The following is a 16,684-nucleotide window of genomic DNA, read 5'->3' as shown; positions in this document are numbered from 1 at the left end:
GTATTTCAAGATAAGTGAACAGTAGCTTGATGTAGAGGAGGCAGGAGCACAGACAAAGAGTTTTGCTCGTAGGAAAGGATCTAGATTTCTGGACTCCCAATTTAAATTTCTATAAATTGGTGCCTTGCAGTCAGGAAGAGTGCATGAGCTGGTTTTAATTATGTTATAACCTCTCTCTTTTTTCTTTTCCTTTTTCTTTTCTTTTTTTTTTTTTCTTCTTCTTTCTATTAGTTCTTACTGAGCTTGTCTCTCTCTAATAGATCACACCGCCTGCCCCAAGTACGCAGCAGTCCTGGTCTCAGCCGTTCGGAGGCAGCCCGAATGCAAGTAGCATTGGTCAGTACTTTGATAAGCATGACATGAAAGAGTCATCATACCACCTCCTCATCTCACGCTTGGATCTGCATATCTGCGATGACAGCCACACTCGCGAGTCAGGTAACTGAGAGCAGCGTCAGGAGGACACTGCAGGAGGCAAACATTGATCCAGTCATCAGCTTTCTGTCTGGAAGGAGGATTTTCCTCTTAGTAACATGAAAGATGCTTGGTTCTGTTTCCCAGTGAGGCAATAGGCAGTCATTCAGGCTGATGGAGAGATCTGTATGTCTGAACTAGGTATTGGAAAATCTTTCTTGGCTCTGTGGGAGAAACATGGGGAAGTCCATCCGTGCCAGTGAACTAGTTGAAGTGACAGAGGATGTGCTGTGGGAACCCTGTGGTATTGAGCAATGGGAATAAAGTGTGATCGTTCCACTTGGTGAGAAGATGGTTTTTTTGACAGTGTTCAGGACATTCACAGTAGCATAGCTACAAGGATTCTTTGCCACCTTCGACAGACCATTCCCCTGCCTATCCTGTTGTTTTCAAGCAAGGCTTTGCTAACTAGTGTCTGTTTTACACTGAGCTCCCCCCTACTGGGATATACTTTTTTGAGGCAAATGTACCCCTGTCTCTCTGCACAGCCATCTCTGATCCAAGTTGTACTGTTTGTTTTCACACATCTTCCCTTTAAAAAAGAAAAATATAATCTCCTCTCTACGTGCATTGCTATTCCAGGTATTTTTGAATTGGTCTGTGTATCACTGGCTCCTGAGCTGCTGTTATCAACATCTCAGCTCAGTTTTGTTGTCTCTGTTTCACTGGCCCTACCAGCAAGTGTTTGAAACACGAGTGCTGGTTATTGTAGTGGGAAGTGTAATTGATAGGGGCCTGGGAAGCAACGGGATCTTGCGTTTTGGTATTTGAGAGTCTAGGTCCGATTCTTACGATATAAACTGTTGGCCTGTTACATTCAGTTGTCCTTTTCCTTGCTTAGGACAAGATTTTGATACAGCTTTCTAAAAGGTGATACCCTAATACTGGCCACAGTGGCAATCAAAGCAATGTTGTTCTGAATTCTCCTGGAGCAGGACTTGGATTGCGGAGCTGATCATGACTTTCCTGGTTCTGTTTTCCACAGGCGCTCTGAAGCACGGGATGCTGGGAGGTGCCATGCAGCTGACCTTCAGGAGGATGGCTTTTGACTATTATCCTTTCCACAGGGCAGGTAGGGGAGCTTGTGACCTCCCAACTTGAGGAGGGGGATGAAAAATAATTTGAGGAACAGTGATGCTATATGGCTTCAGGCAGGGCTGGAAGAAAGGCTGCACAAAGGAGTTAAATCCTCGTGGGCAGGGTTAATCTAATTTACCTGTCAGTGGATGGCTGACAAGTTGCTGGCAGAGCAGAGTACAAGGAGGGGAATAAGTTGCTGTCTGTTGTAAAGACATAAAATTTGGGTTCCTTTTCAGTTGCTTAGGATCTGGTTCTTACATGTGCCTGATCAATTTGGAAGGGTTATAGGATGTATCCCAGGAGAAAATCTGTTTGTGATTAACTGAAGAATCAAGGAAAAGTGACCTTGGCATTCTTCCCAACTCCTGAATTTGGAACGCTTGCTGGTAGAAGCAGCTCTGTGTGTGAAAGCCTGCACTTGTTTCACAAGCACTTAGTAAGCTGCATATTGCATATTCCAGATCTGATATCAATAAAGAGGAATGCTGAACAGATCTGCATACATTTGAGGGGCACAGGTGAGTGCTGTGTATCCAGGAACCTCATTTTTAAAGCCAGGATGTTTGCTCTCATGCAGGAGATGCCTGCAAGCATTGGGTGAGGTACAGTGAAGCAATGGAAACACGGGGACAATGGGCAAAGAAGTTGGTCAGTGAATTTCAAAGCAAGATTGAGAAGCTTTATGAAGAAATGGACCCTGCATTTGCCAGGACTCCACTTTCCCCCTTCAAAAGGAAACCAGGTAATGGTATTTGATAAAACTAGTAAAGCAGGAGATGGTAACAATATTCCTACATCGAGCAATATCTCTAGTTACCTCGCCCCAATTTAGCAGGCTGATTGGTGCAGAAATCCATAGCACACTAAAAATCATAAATAAAATGGTAAAGGAAAGTGGCTGTCATACTGGAAAAACACTGCAGCAAGAATGGACAGACTGCAGCAGTCGCTTTCCTAGCTTATTTATTGAGTTTCTTCAATAAGTGAGTATATAAGAAGTAAATTAAATACTTGAAGCCTGGCTGAAGGATTTGTGTTCTTGCTACAGAGCAGACTCATCTTTCACAGTGTTCTTTCTTCAGTAGCTTTAAGTTGGGGTTTTTTTTTCTTTTCCCGCCTAGCTGTGCCCATCTGTTTCTAATTTTAGGGCAGTTAATTCTGCTCTGTAAGCACATACGTGTTGGTATTGATGAAGTTGGCTGCAAAGGAGATGAGTAAAACCCTGCTGGTTCTGCTTTTCCATCCCCACAGACATGTCACTGAGTCCTCATAAAAGTCCCTTAGAGAAGAGCTGTGTTCCTCCCACAAGTTTGCCACGACTCCGGCACCCTCCCTGGAACCGACTTCGATCCAGCTGTGTGGTAGTTCGGGTGGACGACTTGGATGTTCACCAGGTGAGCCATTTCAGCAGTGTCTGGAGATGTTCATGTCGTTTTTAAAAAAGAAATATAATCTGATAGGATTCAGATAAGTCATGCAAATCCTGTGTCATCCAAGACAATAAAAACTGTCCCCAGAGAACCCAAATGCTGTTACTGCATTGCATGTAAAACTTTTAAACCAAGTATGAACTGCTGATAATTTTCATGTCCAGAGGAAATTGCATGCATAACCACAGAATTTCTGCATTCTGTGTCTGTTCACATCTAAACTTGCATCAAGCATTAGGTGGGCCCAGAGTAAAAGATTTCATGCATTTGAAAAGTTAGTATATGGATTTTTGACAGAGGAGGAATAAGTCTTACCTCATGCTTTCTGACCCAGGACAGAAAGCATCACTAGACTGGATGAGGCCCTACATCCCTATACCCTGTAACCACTGCAAGAGCATAATCAGTACCAGATATTATAATGGACTTAACAATGTGCTGTTAATCTTGAAGAAAGCTATAATAGTTTTCAGTTCTGTTTATTCATGTCACCTAATTCTGATTGTCATGACTCTTACTAGCAGTGACAGGAGACATAAAGAACTAAATACCCTCAAAGGAGAGGGGTTGGCGTTATTAGCAGGTAGAAAAATGTTTTATTTTTACTTGAAAGCACAGTATGTTTGATGTATAAATGAGATGGATTGAATACGGGAGACTGCAGGGTTACTGGAACATTTTGTTTTGCCAAATCTGAGTTCTACATAACTGCATACCATTGTGTTTTCAGGTTTCTACAGCCGGTCAACAGAGTAAGAAACCCTCCACCTTGCTTTCATGTAGTAGAAAATTCTTCAAGCTTCCTGATCAGGTCTCTGCCATCCATATTGAATTCACAGAGTATTACTTCCCAGACAATCAGGACTTTCCAGGTAATACACCAAGGTTAGCACCTTCTTTCATAAGTTTTTTTTAAAGAATCAGTCAACTCTTAATTATGTAGGTGTGTTAACCCTGTTACGTATTCTCTGGGTGTCCATTTTTGTTTAGTTTTCTGATGTTTGCTTTTTTTTTTTTTTTTTTTTTTGCCTGTGGGGAAGTGGGATAGAGTTTACCTGGTGCAAAATGGAGAGGCAAAGTTGTGCTTGAAAAATAATGTACCCAGGAACATATTGAAGCAGCTGCTGTCTGCCCAGCTCTCAGGGTTCTGCTTTATTGAATACCACTGGAGCAGGACTATAGGGTGCTTTGGGTGCTCTGCAGCTGGCTTGATGTGAGACCTGGAACACCTTGTTTCTCTGGTGCACCACAGCTTCTCCCTTTCATCAAGAGATCTGTCTTCCGGTGGGTGTTGAAGCCCTCTGCATTGGTGCTGTCAGTGCAGGTTATCCACTGAGCTGCAGACCACCTGAAGTGCCTTTTCTACTATTATTAATCTGTCTCGATTCTGTTTCATTCTAGTTCCGTGCCCAAACCTGTATGTACAGCTGAATGGCCTGATGCTTACCCTGGATACAGCAAGCGTGCTCTGGATAAACCTCTTCTGTCTGGATCTTTATCGCAGCTTGGAGCAGTTCAAAGCCATCTACAAGCTGGAGGACTCAGGCAAGCATGATGAGCATGTTGATGTTCGACTGGATGGCTTCCGACTGAAGGTACCATTAATTTCCTTCCTTTCCCAGTCTTCAGTGTTCTCTCCCTCCCTGTTGTGGAAGGAACACGAGGCCAGGACATAGCTGGAGTCCAGAATGAGAAAACAAAATCTCTGCCTTTCTCTAACTTTCTTCTGTCTACTACTTGTGTTAGTTGTGTGGTGGTCTGTGGGCAGTAAAACAGGTGCTCGAGTTCTAGTCCAGAATAGGCAGGCAGGTCAGTATTTATGAAAACAGTTTCAAGGAGAAATTGATAGTTCAAGTAGTCAAAAGTTGTTTTCTGGCCTTTGGAAACAACTTTGACTCTCGTACTGTTCCCAACGGGCCTGCATCCTGCGGTGTTTGTCATTGACTACCCTTGTTAGCAGTTTTGTGAGGAGGCTTAAAGGCCTGAAAGTATAGTAAATCCTTGCAGAGAAAGATCAAAGTGAATGTTGTAAGTTGAGCTGCAACATAAGCCATGGATGGTAAAAGAACCTAAAAGAAAACTCATTTAATTTCCCTCATGTCCGATTCCTCTTCCCTGATTCGTAAATTTTATTTAATTTTTCAGATAGGGATAAATTGAGAGTCTAGTCCAGCTCTTGGGATTTTAGTAGAGACCAAGACTTCTCAATTGTTTATTTATTCCACAGCTGACCTTCTGTGTAAATGGCCAGGATAAGCCTCTGTTACTTTCCGTTCTCACCACCTTACTTGTAACGTCTTTCTCCTCCATGTAGCTTAACATCCCCGTGGAGAAGAAAGTCACTGACCATCAAGATCGTCCACAGGCACTCTGCATTTGCACGTCGGAGATGACTGCCACCAACACCCGCCACGCTCCCTTCTGCAGCTGTCAGGACCTCCAGAGCCTCTTCCGTAAATTTGCCAGTTCAGAATTCTTCCACTCCAGCTACACAAAGTTCCCAAGGTCTCAGGACAATTTCAGCCTCCTCCACACCCTTTTCTTGCGCCATGCGTACGAGGTGGATGATAGGCCTCAGAAGCATCCAGGCTTTCCCCAGCTACTACACAAAACCTCTGCCTCTGAAGATCTATGGTCTATGAATTTCACTGAGCTTTCCCTGGACTTCGAGGGGGCTGAAAGCTCAAAGGGCAGAGCCCTTAGCTTTATTGACCCTTTTCCCCTTTCCATTTGGGCCTGCCTTCCCAAGAGATGGGGGCAAGCTCAGATATCTAAACGACAGGAATTGGCTGCCTCTGAATTGAAAATCAAGCCTTCTGCCAGCTTTAGCAATCACTCCAAGAATGAGAATCTTTCCAGAGAGCACGGGGTTTGTCAAAGATCAAAGACTGACCAGGATCTGAAGAATATCTACAAGGTCCCAGAGACAATGGATGTTTTGGGAGAATCTGACTGTGAAATTGATGATGGAATAGATACTAAAGAGCTGGAAGCCTCTGCTGATATCCATATGCTTGTGTCCTCCTCTGTTCACGTCAAAGTTCGTCTCAACCACTACCAATACTTGGTGCTGCTCAGGATGAAAGAAGTTCTGCAAACGCTACAGGAGCAGTTGGCCCAAGATACCCAGGAAGTGACTGGGTCTCCTTTAGACCCCATGTCTGCTTGTGTAGGAGTTACGTTCCCTAGTGCCGAAGTGGCCCTGCTCATGAACCCTGCCCCAGGGTCCGTCTTGGAACCCAGATCCCTTGACTCGGACACAACAAGCCTGATCGAGTCTGAGCTCTCGCCTTCAGACAGCAAGGAGGGGCTGGCAGCTGAAGAGAAGGAGCTGAAATCAGAGACCAGTTCAGAGAAGGGAGTATGCAGTACCTCAGAGGTCCCAGAGGACAGTGGGATTGAAAATACCAGTGTAACCAGTGGACCTCTGGAGAGACTCCCAAGATCCGCAAGCGACGGAGCTCTGAGTACAGCTCCACAGAGTAAGAACGTAGAGGAGAAAGGTTTGATAGAGGAAGCACGTGAAGCTGTGGAAGCCCTGGTTGCAGAAAGACCAGCAGAGACCAGTGGCCATCCTCAGAGCCCTCCTGCCCTCCCTTCTAGCCCAACCTCAGACACACAGCCCTTGGGGAGAGGAAGCATCACTCTCAATGGCCAGGCAGAACTCATCCCTTTGAAGAACATAGAGGTGGAGTTGTCTAGCGCACTGCATATCACAAAGGATGCCACAAAGGAAGCTCTGCACGTGACTATGGACCTCACCAAAGAAGCCATGTCTATAACAAAAGATGCTCTGAGCCTGAGCCGGGAGAAGATGACCTCCACCATGCAGAAAATGCTCTCTCTCCCCCCAGCCAAGTGAGTGGGCCACCCCCTGTGCTTCACAAGAGCAGCAGCAAGGCTGCAGGGAAGGGGGGAAATGTAGGCTGGCTGCTCCCTTTCTTTCCATATCATTTGGATTAGAGAGAGGTTAGATCTTCATCTCTTGGGATTGGTCTAAGTGCACTGAAGTCTGACTTGCAAGTGTTCAGAGTACAGCCCAATATCTGTCTAATCTGGAGGCTAAACTGTTTGCCTTTTTTATTTTTTTCTTCTTGGTAGGGATCCTGTGCCCAAAGCAGAAGAGGGAGCAGTGACTCCAGGTGGGGGTGGCAGCGGCCGAATGCGTTTCTTCTCCATGAAGAGGACAGCATCCCAGCATTCCTTTGACACCACGTCTGTGGATGGGAGCGGTGCTGAGGACGGGCTGTCTGTGGACAGCGATGGCAGTGACGGCTTTGTGATGCTCACAGACTCTGGTAACAAGCACCTGGCTTTATCCTCTCCCCTACTCTTATTTCACATCGGTGAACAGTTTTCTGCCATGGGCAACTGAGTCATGCTGTGTTTGTGTGGAACTCACTCGTGCCACTCCTTTTTGAAGGCCATGAGTAGTTCACCCGCAATGGCTCTTTCTGCTTTTATAGGTGCCTTTTCTTTCAGATGAGTGTAAATGAGTGGGGAGGGTGACCCCACCGCACATCACAACAGTGTTCTGAGGCCTTTAGAGCAAGGACTGTAAATGTGTGCAGGTGGGTGGGTGGTACATAGTGTTTAGGAAGGGTTTAGGAAGGGCTGGTTGGAAACAGGGTACACTGAGGATTTCACTGGATGTCTTTCACGTCAGTTCTGTATTGCTAAAATTCATCGCAGGAGCTGGAGAGAGTTCCTAGGGGATGGTATAGACTGATAGCCCATGAGATTTAGGCAGATACTGAGATCAGGACTTCTTAAAACCAGAAAAGGAAACAGGATCAAGTTGTTGTTCCTTCCATTTCAGAACCCAGCCTGGACCCTCTTCCCTTAGGGCATCTTCCTCAGGCCCAGAATGACAGAGGCAGTAGAGCAAGCCTGATGGCAGAGGACGAGGGTGGAGTGTCTGCTGAGATAAACAGCTCGACTTCACAGAGTGAAGACCCCAGCCTCCAGCTGGTCAGTTCTGCTCCTCTTCACTGTAATACTGTCTCTGAGTGAATCTGGAAACGAACCGTGCGGTGGTGTTTGCTTTAATAAGTGAGCTTGTCACTTGCTGTTTTAGGTGTCTGTCCTCGTGTTGAAGATGAACGAGGTGAACTGTGGAATAGAGGCACGAGGTGATGACTTGTCCGTTGCTTTACAAGTAACAAACGCGGTTCCAGAGCAGCTGAACAACGTTGGGATGTGGCAGTATTTGCGTGGCTATCTGGGTAAGACACTGGCTCTTGGAGTCTGCTGCTTTTATAGCTGCACTTACTTATAAATGGCTTTTATAGTGGCCACGCACTGGCAATATTCCATTTTAACTGGTACTTCAGTGTTAATGGTCAGTGTATTTAGGATTGAATACTTGTGTGTGACTGAAGGTGAACGTGAAGAATGTCAGTGGTTCAAATCTGGTATTTGAAAGATGTTTCCAAAATGCCTACAAAGCTTCGTGGTGCCTAGTAATCGTTGAATGTGACTTTTTAAAATTGCTGCTAGGATGTATGAAATGAATTAAAAGAGTGAATAAAGCTATCTAGGGAAATCCTGAAGTTATTCCTGCCCTGAGAATAATGCTTCTGGGCTAGGGTACTTCCCCAGGGCTAAATTCAAATTAAAAAAACAAAACTAGAAACCAAAACCAAACCCAACCAACCAAAAAAAAAACCCCAACCCAACTCCAAAGAAACGAAACCAAAAGCAATTAGAACCCAAAACTCCAAGTGAAAGCATGACCAGTTAGTTCTTGGAGTGTTGAGCCTCCCCTTACCGGTGCTGCCTATGGCCACGAGGGGGCAAAGCGAAATACAAGATCGGGTATCGCCTCTGGGGAGTGGAGTGCTGCGTCCGTGGTCAACTCCTGCATACGCAAAACAAAGGCGAATTTTAAAGTGTGCTGAGAGGGTGAGAGAGGGCGATGGGTCTGGGGGCTTAAACAGTCCAGTTCTGGTGTTAGTCTCTGTGATGTGGGCGCTCAGTCTTTTGAAACCTGGGTTTCATGTGAAGGATGGCTTCAGGCTGCTGTCATTGTGAGTTCACCATCATTCTGCATCTGGACGGTAAACAGGTGTCTTTTCAAGATACCTCAACACTACGTTCTCAAGATATCTATTTTAAGTTTATATCTTATTACTGATGCCATCTGCAGTGAGATCTTTCTGCTACAGCTCTAGGAGATCCAGGAGTAGAGAAGCCTTTGGTCCCTGAAGCTAGTAAGACCCAGCCAGAAGTGTGCTTACGTCTTGAGGTGGGACCGAACGCTGCTGTGCATTCTCCGCTCGCCGTTCAGAACGGCTTCCTTCATCTGCTGGTCCACAGCTACACAGCAGAGTTCTTCATGTCCTTCCTTACCAACCTTGGCCCCTTTCTTGAGGATGAAATAATTCCGGAGGTGATCCCCATGGAGATAGAAGTTGTGGATGCCAAAATCACATTGAAGGTGAGTGTCTGGGGAACCAGAGATTCGCCCCAGGATAGTAGCCTGGGCAGAGCTCACTGGCAAGATTCTGCTTGGGAAAGGCTGCTGTGGGATTGCTGTGAGCCTCTACTGAGTCTACTGTGGTCCTGCTTTCCTGATACTGTTTTATTTTGCTTCTAAAAACTGCCTTAGGGATGAACGAGTAACACAGTGGAATTGTTGAGTGATCGGACTGGAGAAATGGGAGCCTGACATTTAGATTCTCTCCCCAGCTTTGTGGATGACCTGTTCTGCAGACTCAAGGGAGAGAATTAAATACCTCTTCCTCCAAGTGGTTGTATGAAATGGGAAATATTTGATCTCTTCTGTAAACATGTAGAGAATTACAGATGAAAAACATTGTGTAAGAGCTGGTTGTTATTTAGGAGGGGGGCACTGACAGAAGTTCTTGATTAAACCTTTTTGAAAGAAGTGCTTTGGCTCCACTGACAAGCAGGAACCAGTGTTGCTGCACAGCAGCATGGAAATCTGCAGACAAAGGGATATTGGCTTTTTTTGGCTAAGGAGTATCGGCTCGGGGTTTGAATCGGGAATTTGTAGGATGACAACTGGGAGAGCAACCTTCGGGGTGATGGTCATAGGCCTCTCCTCAGCCTTTATTACAGATATGACAGAACTTGGTTCTGCTCTGTGGGAGTGCTTTCTACACAGATTAAGACTCGCATGCAGCCTTGTATGTGAAGCCAGGCTTTTCCATATGGTGGGTGACCTCAATGAGCTCTGGCAGCACTGCCAATTGGTAACGCTACTCCTGGGAAGGCTGGGGGCAAGGGGAATCCTTTGCAGAGTTGCCAGAGCTGTCACAGCAGTTAATCTCTTCTCTGCTGTGGTGGGTTTTTTTTTTTTTTTTTCCAGGATGACAGCCCCCGGGTATACCCTACCTCCCCCGGCCCTGTTCCCATCACCTTGGCAGTAGATCACGTCATTGTGAAGCGCAGAGATGATGGGGTGTTCTATCTAACAGGTCAGCAACCTTGGGAAATTTGTTTTATTCTCCCCCGACACCCCTCGGGCTGTGCTGGGGGTTCAGTGCTCTGCTGTGCCTGGTGCTGGAGGAGACTGGAACTGGAGTGTGATGGTTGCTGCTGGGAAGGATGGGCTCTGGTGTGTGAGCAGTCCCTGCTTCTGTTCTCTGCAGTCACTTCTACCACAATGGGCAAATAATCTTCTGTCTTCAGTGCAAGCACCCAGGTCTGCTCTGCCGTGGTAATCTCTGGATGCATGCATTCCTGCTGCCTCTTGCTGGTTTTGTTGTTTTGTTTGAACAGCAAATTTGATACCTCGGGCAGAACAGGTTCACATCTAAAACAATGAACTGGCAGCCTGAATTCATGCCTGATGTTTCCTTGAGCTCAGGCAGTCGGGACAGATTACTGCTGCTTCCCTTACTTTAGTTTCTCCATTTTAAAATGGGAATGAGATTTCTTTTTTTTCCGTGTTAAAGAGGGAAAAGAGAACAAAAAAAGTAACTTTAACTTTTTTGGTTTTGAGAACCCCATTGAATAAATGTCCACACCTGAATGTTTTCTGTGCTGCTTTCCAGCTCCACGAGGGGAGGGCTCACCGAAACAGGAAAAACCTGTGTCAGTTCTTCAGGAGCAGAAGGCCCCAGCGGAGTGTGTCTTGGCAGCCCCAGCAGCAGGAACACGTGGACTGCAGGTGAGTCACTGCTGCTGGCTGCTGTCTGGACAACGGGATAGCTGGCAGCAGGCTGGAGAAAAAAAGTCTTTTGTCTTCATGGGTTTGCAGTTACTGGTAGGTGTGGTGTGTTGCTATTAAGGAGGGTACACAAAAGCAGCCTGTACCTCCTTTTTACAGACGTTCAAGAAGTAAAAATACCTTGCCCAGCGTAAAGTCTCTTGTTCCCTTTCAGAAATCTGGGTTTTTTTCTGATTGGCTCCATCTTCCCAGTGTGTCCCGTTCCTTGTTAGAACAACAGGGATCTGGAGGTTCCCACAAAGAAAGAGATGTCCTGTCAGAGTAGAGTAAGTTTTACAGCCAAGAAGTTTCAAGTTGCTTAAAAGTTTTTGCTGTTCAGTTTGAACTTTCTTTCTATTTTGATCCATATATCTGGAATTCAGATGACTGGTTAATTTTTAAATACGTAGTGTTCTCTAGTTATACTTCTGTTTGATGCTAGGTCTACTACTTAGTAAATAGATCACTTGTTATGGAAAATTACATATTAAGGGAGCCACGTGGCTGACTACATACAGAACTGGGCTGGGACTTTGGATTCTGTTCATTAGTTGGTGACACATCGTTTCTCATCTTTCTCTTTCCTATTTAGTGCAGGGACTTTTTCTTCTTTCTTTTCATTAGCATTGTGTGAAACAGGGCCCTGACCAGAACTGGAGCATGTAAGCATGATAGTAGCTTAGCTTCAGCTTATTTTCTGATGTTATTGAACTTAATAGGAACAAATGCAAAGGCTAAATTACTGAGTAAAAATATTTCTGAGACACCAAGTGAAAAACTGTCCTGTGCCATGGAACTGCAGCAGGATCTCGCTGGCAGTGTTTGAGGACAGAATTAACTTTATTCATGGATATAAGAAATAGGATCACCAGGCTTGCTCCAGCTATCATCTTAATTTTAACAGATGTTTAGAGATATGTCAGGACCCTTTATAAAAAAAGAATGCCGATCAGAGCCCAATTTTTTTTCCTGCTTCCCTTGTATAGTTTTCTTTGGCCAGAATTAGGTAGCTGCTTTGCAGGAAAAAACCCTTGCCCACTGCAAGTCTTGTTCCTGTGCCTAGAAATGTGAAGTCTTGGGAGACAATAGCAGGGAGACAGCCATCAGTGGCAGCCTGGGCTGACTCAGTGGCAGCCTGGGCTGACTCTAATGACAGGTATGAAAGTCAGCAGGCACCAGTTGGCAAGTACTTCTGCAACTCAAACTGGGTCACATTGTCAGTGAGCTTTGTGTGGTTGTGTCACGTAGTGTAATTAATCTCAAAACCTCCTGCTTTGGTGTTGTTCTTTGAGCAGATCAGTGTAGTCAGATCTGCCCTGCTGCTTACCTTTGGAAACTCCTGGTTTGTTTTTTTTTTTTTTCTCTGTCCCTTGTAGTTAAAGGAAGTGCCAGAGTTGCAAAGGGAGCTTCAGACCATGAAAATAGCCCTTGCAGAAGCCAACATGGACAAGGCTCGCCTTCTGCAGGAAATTAGGAAATACAATCCCCTCTTCCAGCTTTGACAGCGAGGGCACAGGCTGCAGCTGCTCGGGAGAAGTGGAGACCACCACCAGCACTAAGGCGGCTAGTTGGATTATATTGCTGCTAAACGAGTCAACCTCCTGGAGACTGATCGCCTCGAAGAATGGAAACCAACTGCGATTGCAAAATGAACTTGAAAGAGGGAGAAAGGAAGGCAGGCAGGCCTGGCTGAGCAGCAGGGGAGGAACAAGGAGGAGTTACCTGTTTGCAGCCACTTTCCTCTGTCCTGGCAGTATGGTGCTGCCTCTGTCACTGACCCAGGGCAGCAGTCAGCCTACAAACAAAAGGTCAAGTTGGGGGGGACACACCCCATGTCTCTTCATCCACGAGTGGCAGTGACAGTGTGCTTTCAGCCTTCACCTTTCATGCTAACATCCAGAGATGGTCTGTAGTGGGGTTTCTGCTTCTTTCAACCTTCCTTGTTGTGTTCTTGCCCAATCGTGCACGCCAAAGAACACAGGAAAAGGAGCGTAGTTACTTCACCACATCAGGAGTGACAGAGAACAGCCCAGAGCTCTGATGTGAAGGCACGTGTACTGTGGCACGGGAACGGGAACATGGGAGGTCGGTGGGTCTGGGAGATGCAGAAGGGATTTCCCCCCCATGGAGTAAGGGGCTACAGCTCACTATTCCCTCAAGAACAGGGTCAGGATAGTAAAGAAATTCCTTCAGGCTTCTTTTTCCACCAGTAATTTGTTGTGTTGAGACAGACTGGGTAGTATATTAGACTTAGTCTAGTTCATTCTCACTTAATCCTGCAATGATTGGCTTCATTGATGCAGAAACACAAAGGAATTAATTGATTTCATTACAAAGCACTGTTTAAACTTTCTTTAATTTTGCTATCAAAGAACAGGGGTGAAGGAAGTTGGTTAAGGCACAGGATGAGATGACCTATGTGTTTTCTTTGGGATGCATGCTGACCTCAAACCATTGTTTGAGTTTCACCAGTGGAGAGAGGGAGAGCAGTACTGGCCGCACAAGGAAGGAGCTGTCTGTTCCTGCCCGGTCGTGTATTTTTATTAGCACTGAGCTCTTGCCTGGTCTTAGGTGACTTTTAACAGGGACGTTGGTATGTGGGTCATGAGAAGGGTGCTGACCCAGCCCCCTTGGGTGGAGGCTGACACTATTCACTGCTCACTGTGAGGTGGAGATGAAGCAGGAGCTGCTGGGTTGAACGTGGTTTGTATTCTCGCCTTTTCTGGAGCTGCTTCCCTGAAGAGGAGTAACTCTCTGTGGTCAGTGACTGACTTAATTTATAAAGAAATCGCCTCTACAAGTGTGGAGGGGAAAAAAGAAATCCCTTGTAAAATATTAAGTAAACACTAATTTTAAAAAGTAAAAAAGGAAATTTATCAACTGCAAGAATCAAATCCGCTCCTGAGGACAAACTGGTACGTGGTTTCTTTGCTCTACTAGTCCGGGCAATACGTGGCCAATGTGCTGAAGAAGGTGGCAGCGCAGGGGGAGGCAGTTCCAGAGCAGACCTTGCTCTCTGCTCCCGTACGGAAGGGTGTGACTTTCAGCCTGTTCTGGATGAACACCCCTTCCTTCCCCTTTATCTTCACTGTGTGCGGAATTCGTTGGATTTTATCTTTTGACTTGGATTTTTCCAGATGCGTTTTGTGTTCTGTAAATGTACCGTTTCTGATGCACAGGCTTTTTAGTGCGTGTAAAACAGACAGCGATTGCCACCCGCTAAGTGCTAGGAGAAGTGACATGATAAGTGATTCTCCTTTATTAATCAGATGAAAACTTCACTTGTCTGTAAAGGTTAGGTAACCCTTACTGTGTGTTTTAGCTGAACACACTCCCCAAAACTTTAATGGATTTTTCTATTTTTTCTATGTAAGCATTACTCCACTGAAATTAATTTAGCTAAAGTAACACAAGATTTTAATCCTGCTTGCTATGCAAGGAGCAGCCTCTGATTAACAAGCCATGAGGAGTTGAGGCCTGGAAACTACGCAAAAGCAAGCAAATGAGTTGAGAGTTAAGTTTGGGTTTTCCTACCGTGCTCTTACATAGTTGTCCCTTTGCCCAGCTCCGGAGCTGTTGAACACTTTCCCCTAACAGGCACTCTGAGATCATTTCAGTTCTTCTTTAGCTCTAGGGGAAATGGGGACGTATTTACAGCGCTAGGCTGGATGTGGAGACGCTGCTCTCTGTGGTTTGCGGGCAGCCAAGAGTGAATTCCTTGTGGTTGTTAACCTTCACTTTGAAAAAAGAGGGTATGTAAGAGAGGGATGGTGATTGAAACAACTGTCACTCTTAAGATCATCATCTTAATTCCATGTTTGACTCCATTAGACTGAAGGTAGCTTTGAATAACTTTTGTTGGAGTTAGTCCTTGTACGCTGGGCTTCAACAGCCAGCCCTGGGGCGGGCCGCGCTGCCGGAGTCCAGTGTTTCTGCCAAGACCTGACTGCCCCGTGCCTACAACCAGATGTGACAGCAGCAGCGAGGGCCTGCCCTTCCTTCTAGAACCTCTGGAAGCAGGCAGCCACAAACGAATTAAGAGGAGGAGGACTTGCCTCTGGCAGAAGCACGGGAGCTGCAGGAGGCTTCGCGCTCACCACCCGCTTGGCCTGCGCTAGCTCTGATGTGGGGGTGCTGGGACTTCTGCCGGTCGCTTTCCCTCCTCCACGGGAGAGGGTCACTCCTCCACAGCCTGGCTGCTTTCTCTGGAGCACGTTCCATGACCCATCCCCTGCTCGATGCAGCCTTTGACAGGTTTGTGGTGCTGCCTATGATGGAGGATGGGCTAGAGCAGGCTGTCACCCTGTTTTTGAGAGGAAAATGCACTTTAAGTTTTTCGGGCATTTCCTTCACCAATACTGCCTCGTGCATAGAAGAATTCAGAAATAAAAGCAGGTGTTCCAAAATGCAAGTTATCTTCTGTAGAAAATAAGACTCTTGCTGTGAGAGCTGCTCACAGCAAGGAAGGAGGTAACAAAGCGTCTCTGTCTCTAGACTTGCTCTGAAACAAACCTCTCGAACAGCTCACTGTAAGTACCATTATGAACCGCACAAAGCCCACACAAGCAAAAGCTGAAGTTTTAATCAAACCTCCGTGCTTCTGTGCTTGCTCCCTCTTCCTGTATGAAGCAAGAAATATAAGAATGCTTGCCTTAGGTGGAATGCAATGGTATTACTTTTTATTCACTAATTGCTTGAAAATGGGAGGTTTCTTTTCTTCTCTTTCCAACTTCCATGACATTTTGTTTGAGTAGGTGTCCGGCTTCATCTCCAGCTACCTTGGGAAATGAGTAGGGTGCAAAGGCTTTTCTCAGAGGTGGTGCCTACTTGCTGTGTCACAACCCCTTACCGCTCCCTCCCACGTGTGCAGACCGAACAGAGCTGGGGCCAGGTTGTTTACAGCAAATTTCTTGCTCCAGCAACTTAAGTCAATTGGTTTTGTTTAAGAATTAAAGCACTTCCATTGTTTTGGGGTTTTTTAAAGTACCAGTAAAAAGTACTGTAAAACAAAATCCACATCCTTTCTACAAGGCATATGTGTGGGAGGACTAAAACTCCTCTATCTCCACAGCTGATGAGCAAAGTTTACTTCGTAGAGGCTTCCATTTAAGGACTCTTTCTATGTTACGATGAGAGGCAGCTTAATCCTTTGTGTAACTACAACACAGTTACCCTAGGATAAGCACATGGCCTCAGCATCTTTTACAATTAGTTAGAAGAAACGTGCTCACAGGGGACTACTGTATGTACAGGTGGGTAATGTGCAAGTCTGAACTTGAATTTGTTTTAGGCAGTATTGGAACTTTGTTGCAGTATATTTCCACTCATGCATTTATTGGTTCTATGAACCACGAAAAGAAATTAAACTTGTTAACCTCCTTACAGGCTCATGTTTTTTGTTGGTTTTTTTTTTTCTCCCCCTTCCTAACTGTACTGTTTTTCTAGACAGCTCCATAAAATGGGCTTTGGGAAGAAGAGCCCGGTGATGACTTCAGAAGCATCAGCTTTCAGCCTGCTCCCTTTC

At 45.7% G+C, this 16,684-nt stretch overlaps 1 protein-coding gene across 4 annotated transcripts in view; it reads left to right on the top strand.

Moving 5' to 3' along the window:
• The window catches only part of BLTP3A (bridge-like lipid transfer protein family member 3A), a 36,227-nt gene extending 19,685 nt beyond the window's left edge, over positions 1-16,542 (top strand). For 3 of the 4 annotated variants that reach the window (XM_074894055.1, XM_074894057.1, XM_074894056.1), the window contains 14 exons: positions 261-438; positions 1,460-1,546; positions 2,132-2,296; positions 2,806-2,948; positions 3,715-3,856; positions 4,386-4,579; positions 5,299-6,842; positions 7,086-7,282; positions 7,804-7,955; positions 8,062-8,209; positions 9,152-9,423; positions 10,318-10,426; positions 11,006-11,121; positions 12,537-16,542. In XM_074894055.1, the coding sequence (XP_074750156.1) occupies positions 261-438; positions 1,460-1,546; positions 2,132-2,296; positions 2,806-2,948; positions 3,715-3,856; positions 4,386-4,579; positions 5,299-6,842; positions 7,086-7,282; positions 7,804-7,955; positions 8,062-8,209; positions 9,152-9,423; positions 10,318-10,426; positions 11,006-11,121; positions 12,537-12,662 (3,573 nt within the window). In that variant the 3' untranslated portion in view covers positions 12,663-16,542. Of the gene's footprint in view, positions 1-260; positions 439-1,459; positions 1,547-2,131; positions 2,297-2,805; positions 2,949-3,714; positions 3,857-4,385; positions 4,580-5,298; positions 6,843-7,085; positions 7,283-7,803; positions 7,956-8,061; positions 8,210-9,151; positions 9,424-9,594; positions 9,810-10,317; positions 10,427-11,005; positions 11,122-12,536 lie in introns of those variants that run through there. The other variant, XM_074894058.1, reaches the window with a different exon arrangement.
• Positions 16,543-16,684: the final 142 nt, after the last annotated feature.

This window comes from Strix uralensis, chromosome 24, assembly GCF_047716275.1.
Source record: "Strix uralensis isolate ZFMK-TIS-50842 chromosome 24, bStrUra1, whole genome shotgun sequence".
NCBI lineage: Eukaryota > Metazoa > Chordata > Aves > Strigiformes > Strigidae > Strix > Strix uralensis.
This window is presented reverse-complemented; position numbering and strand designations above follow the sequence as displayed.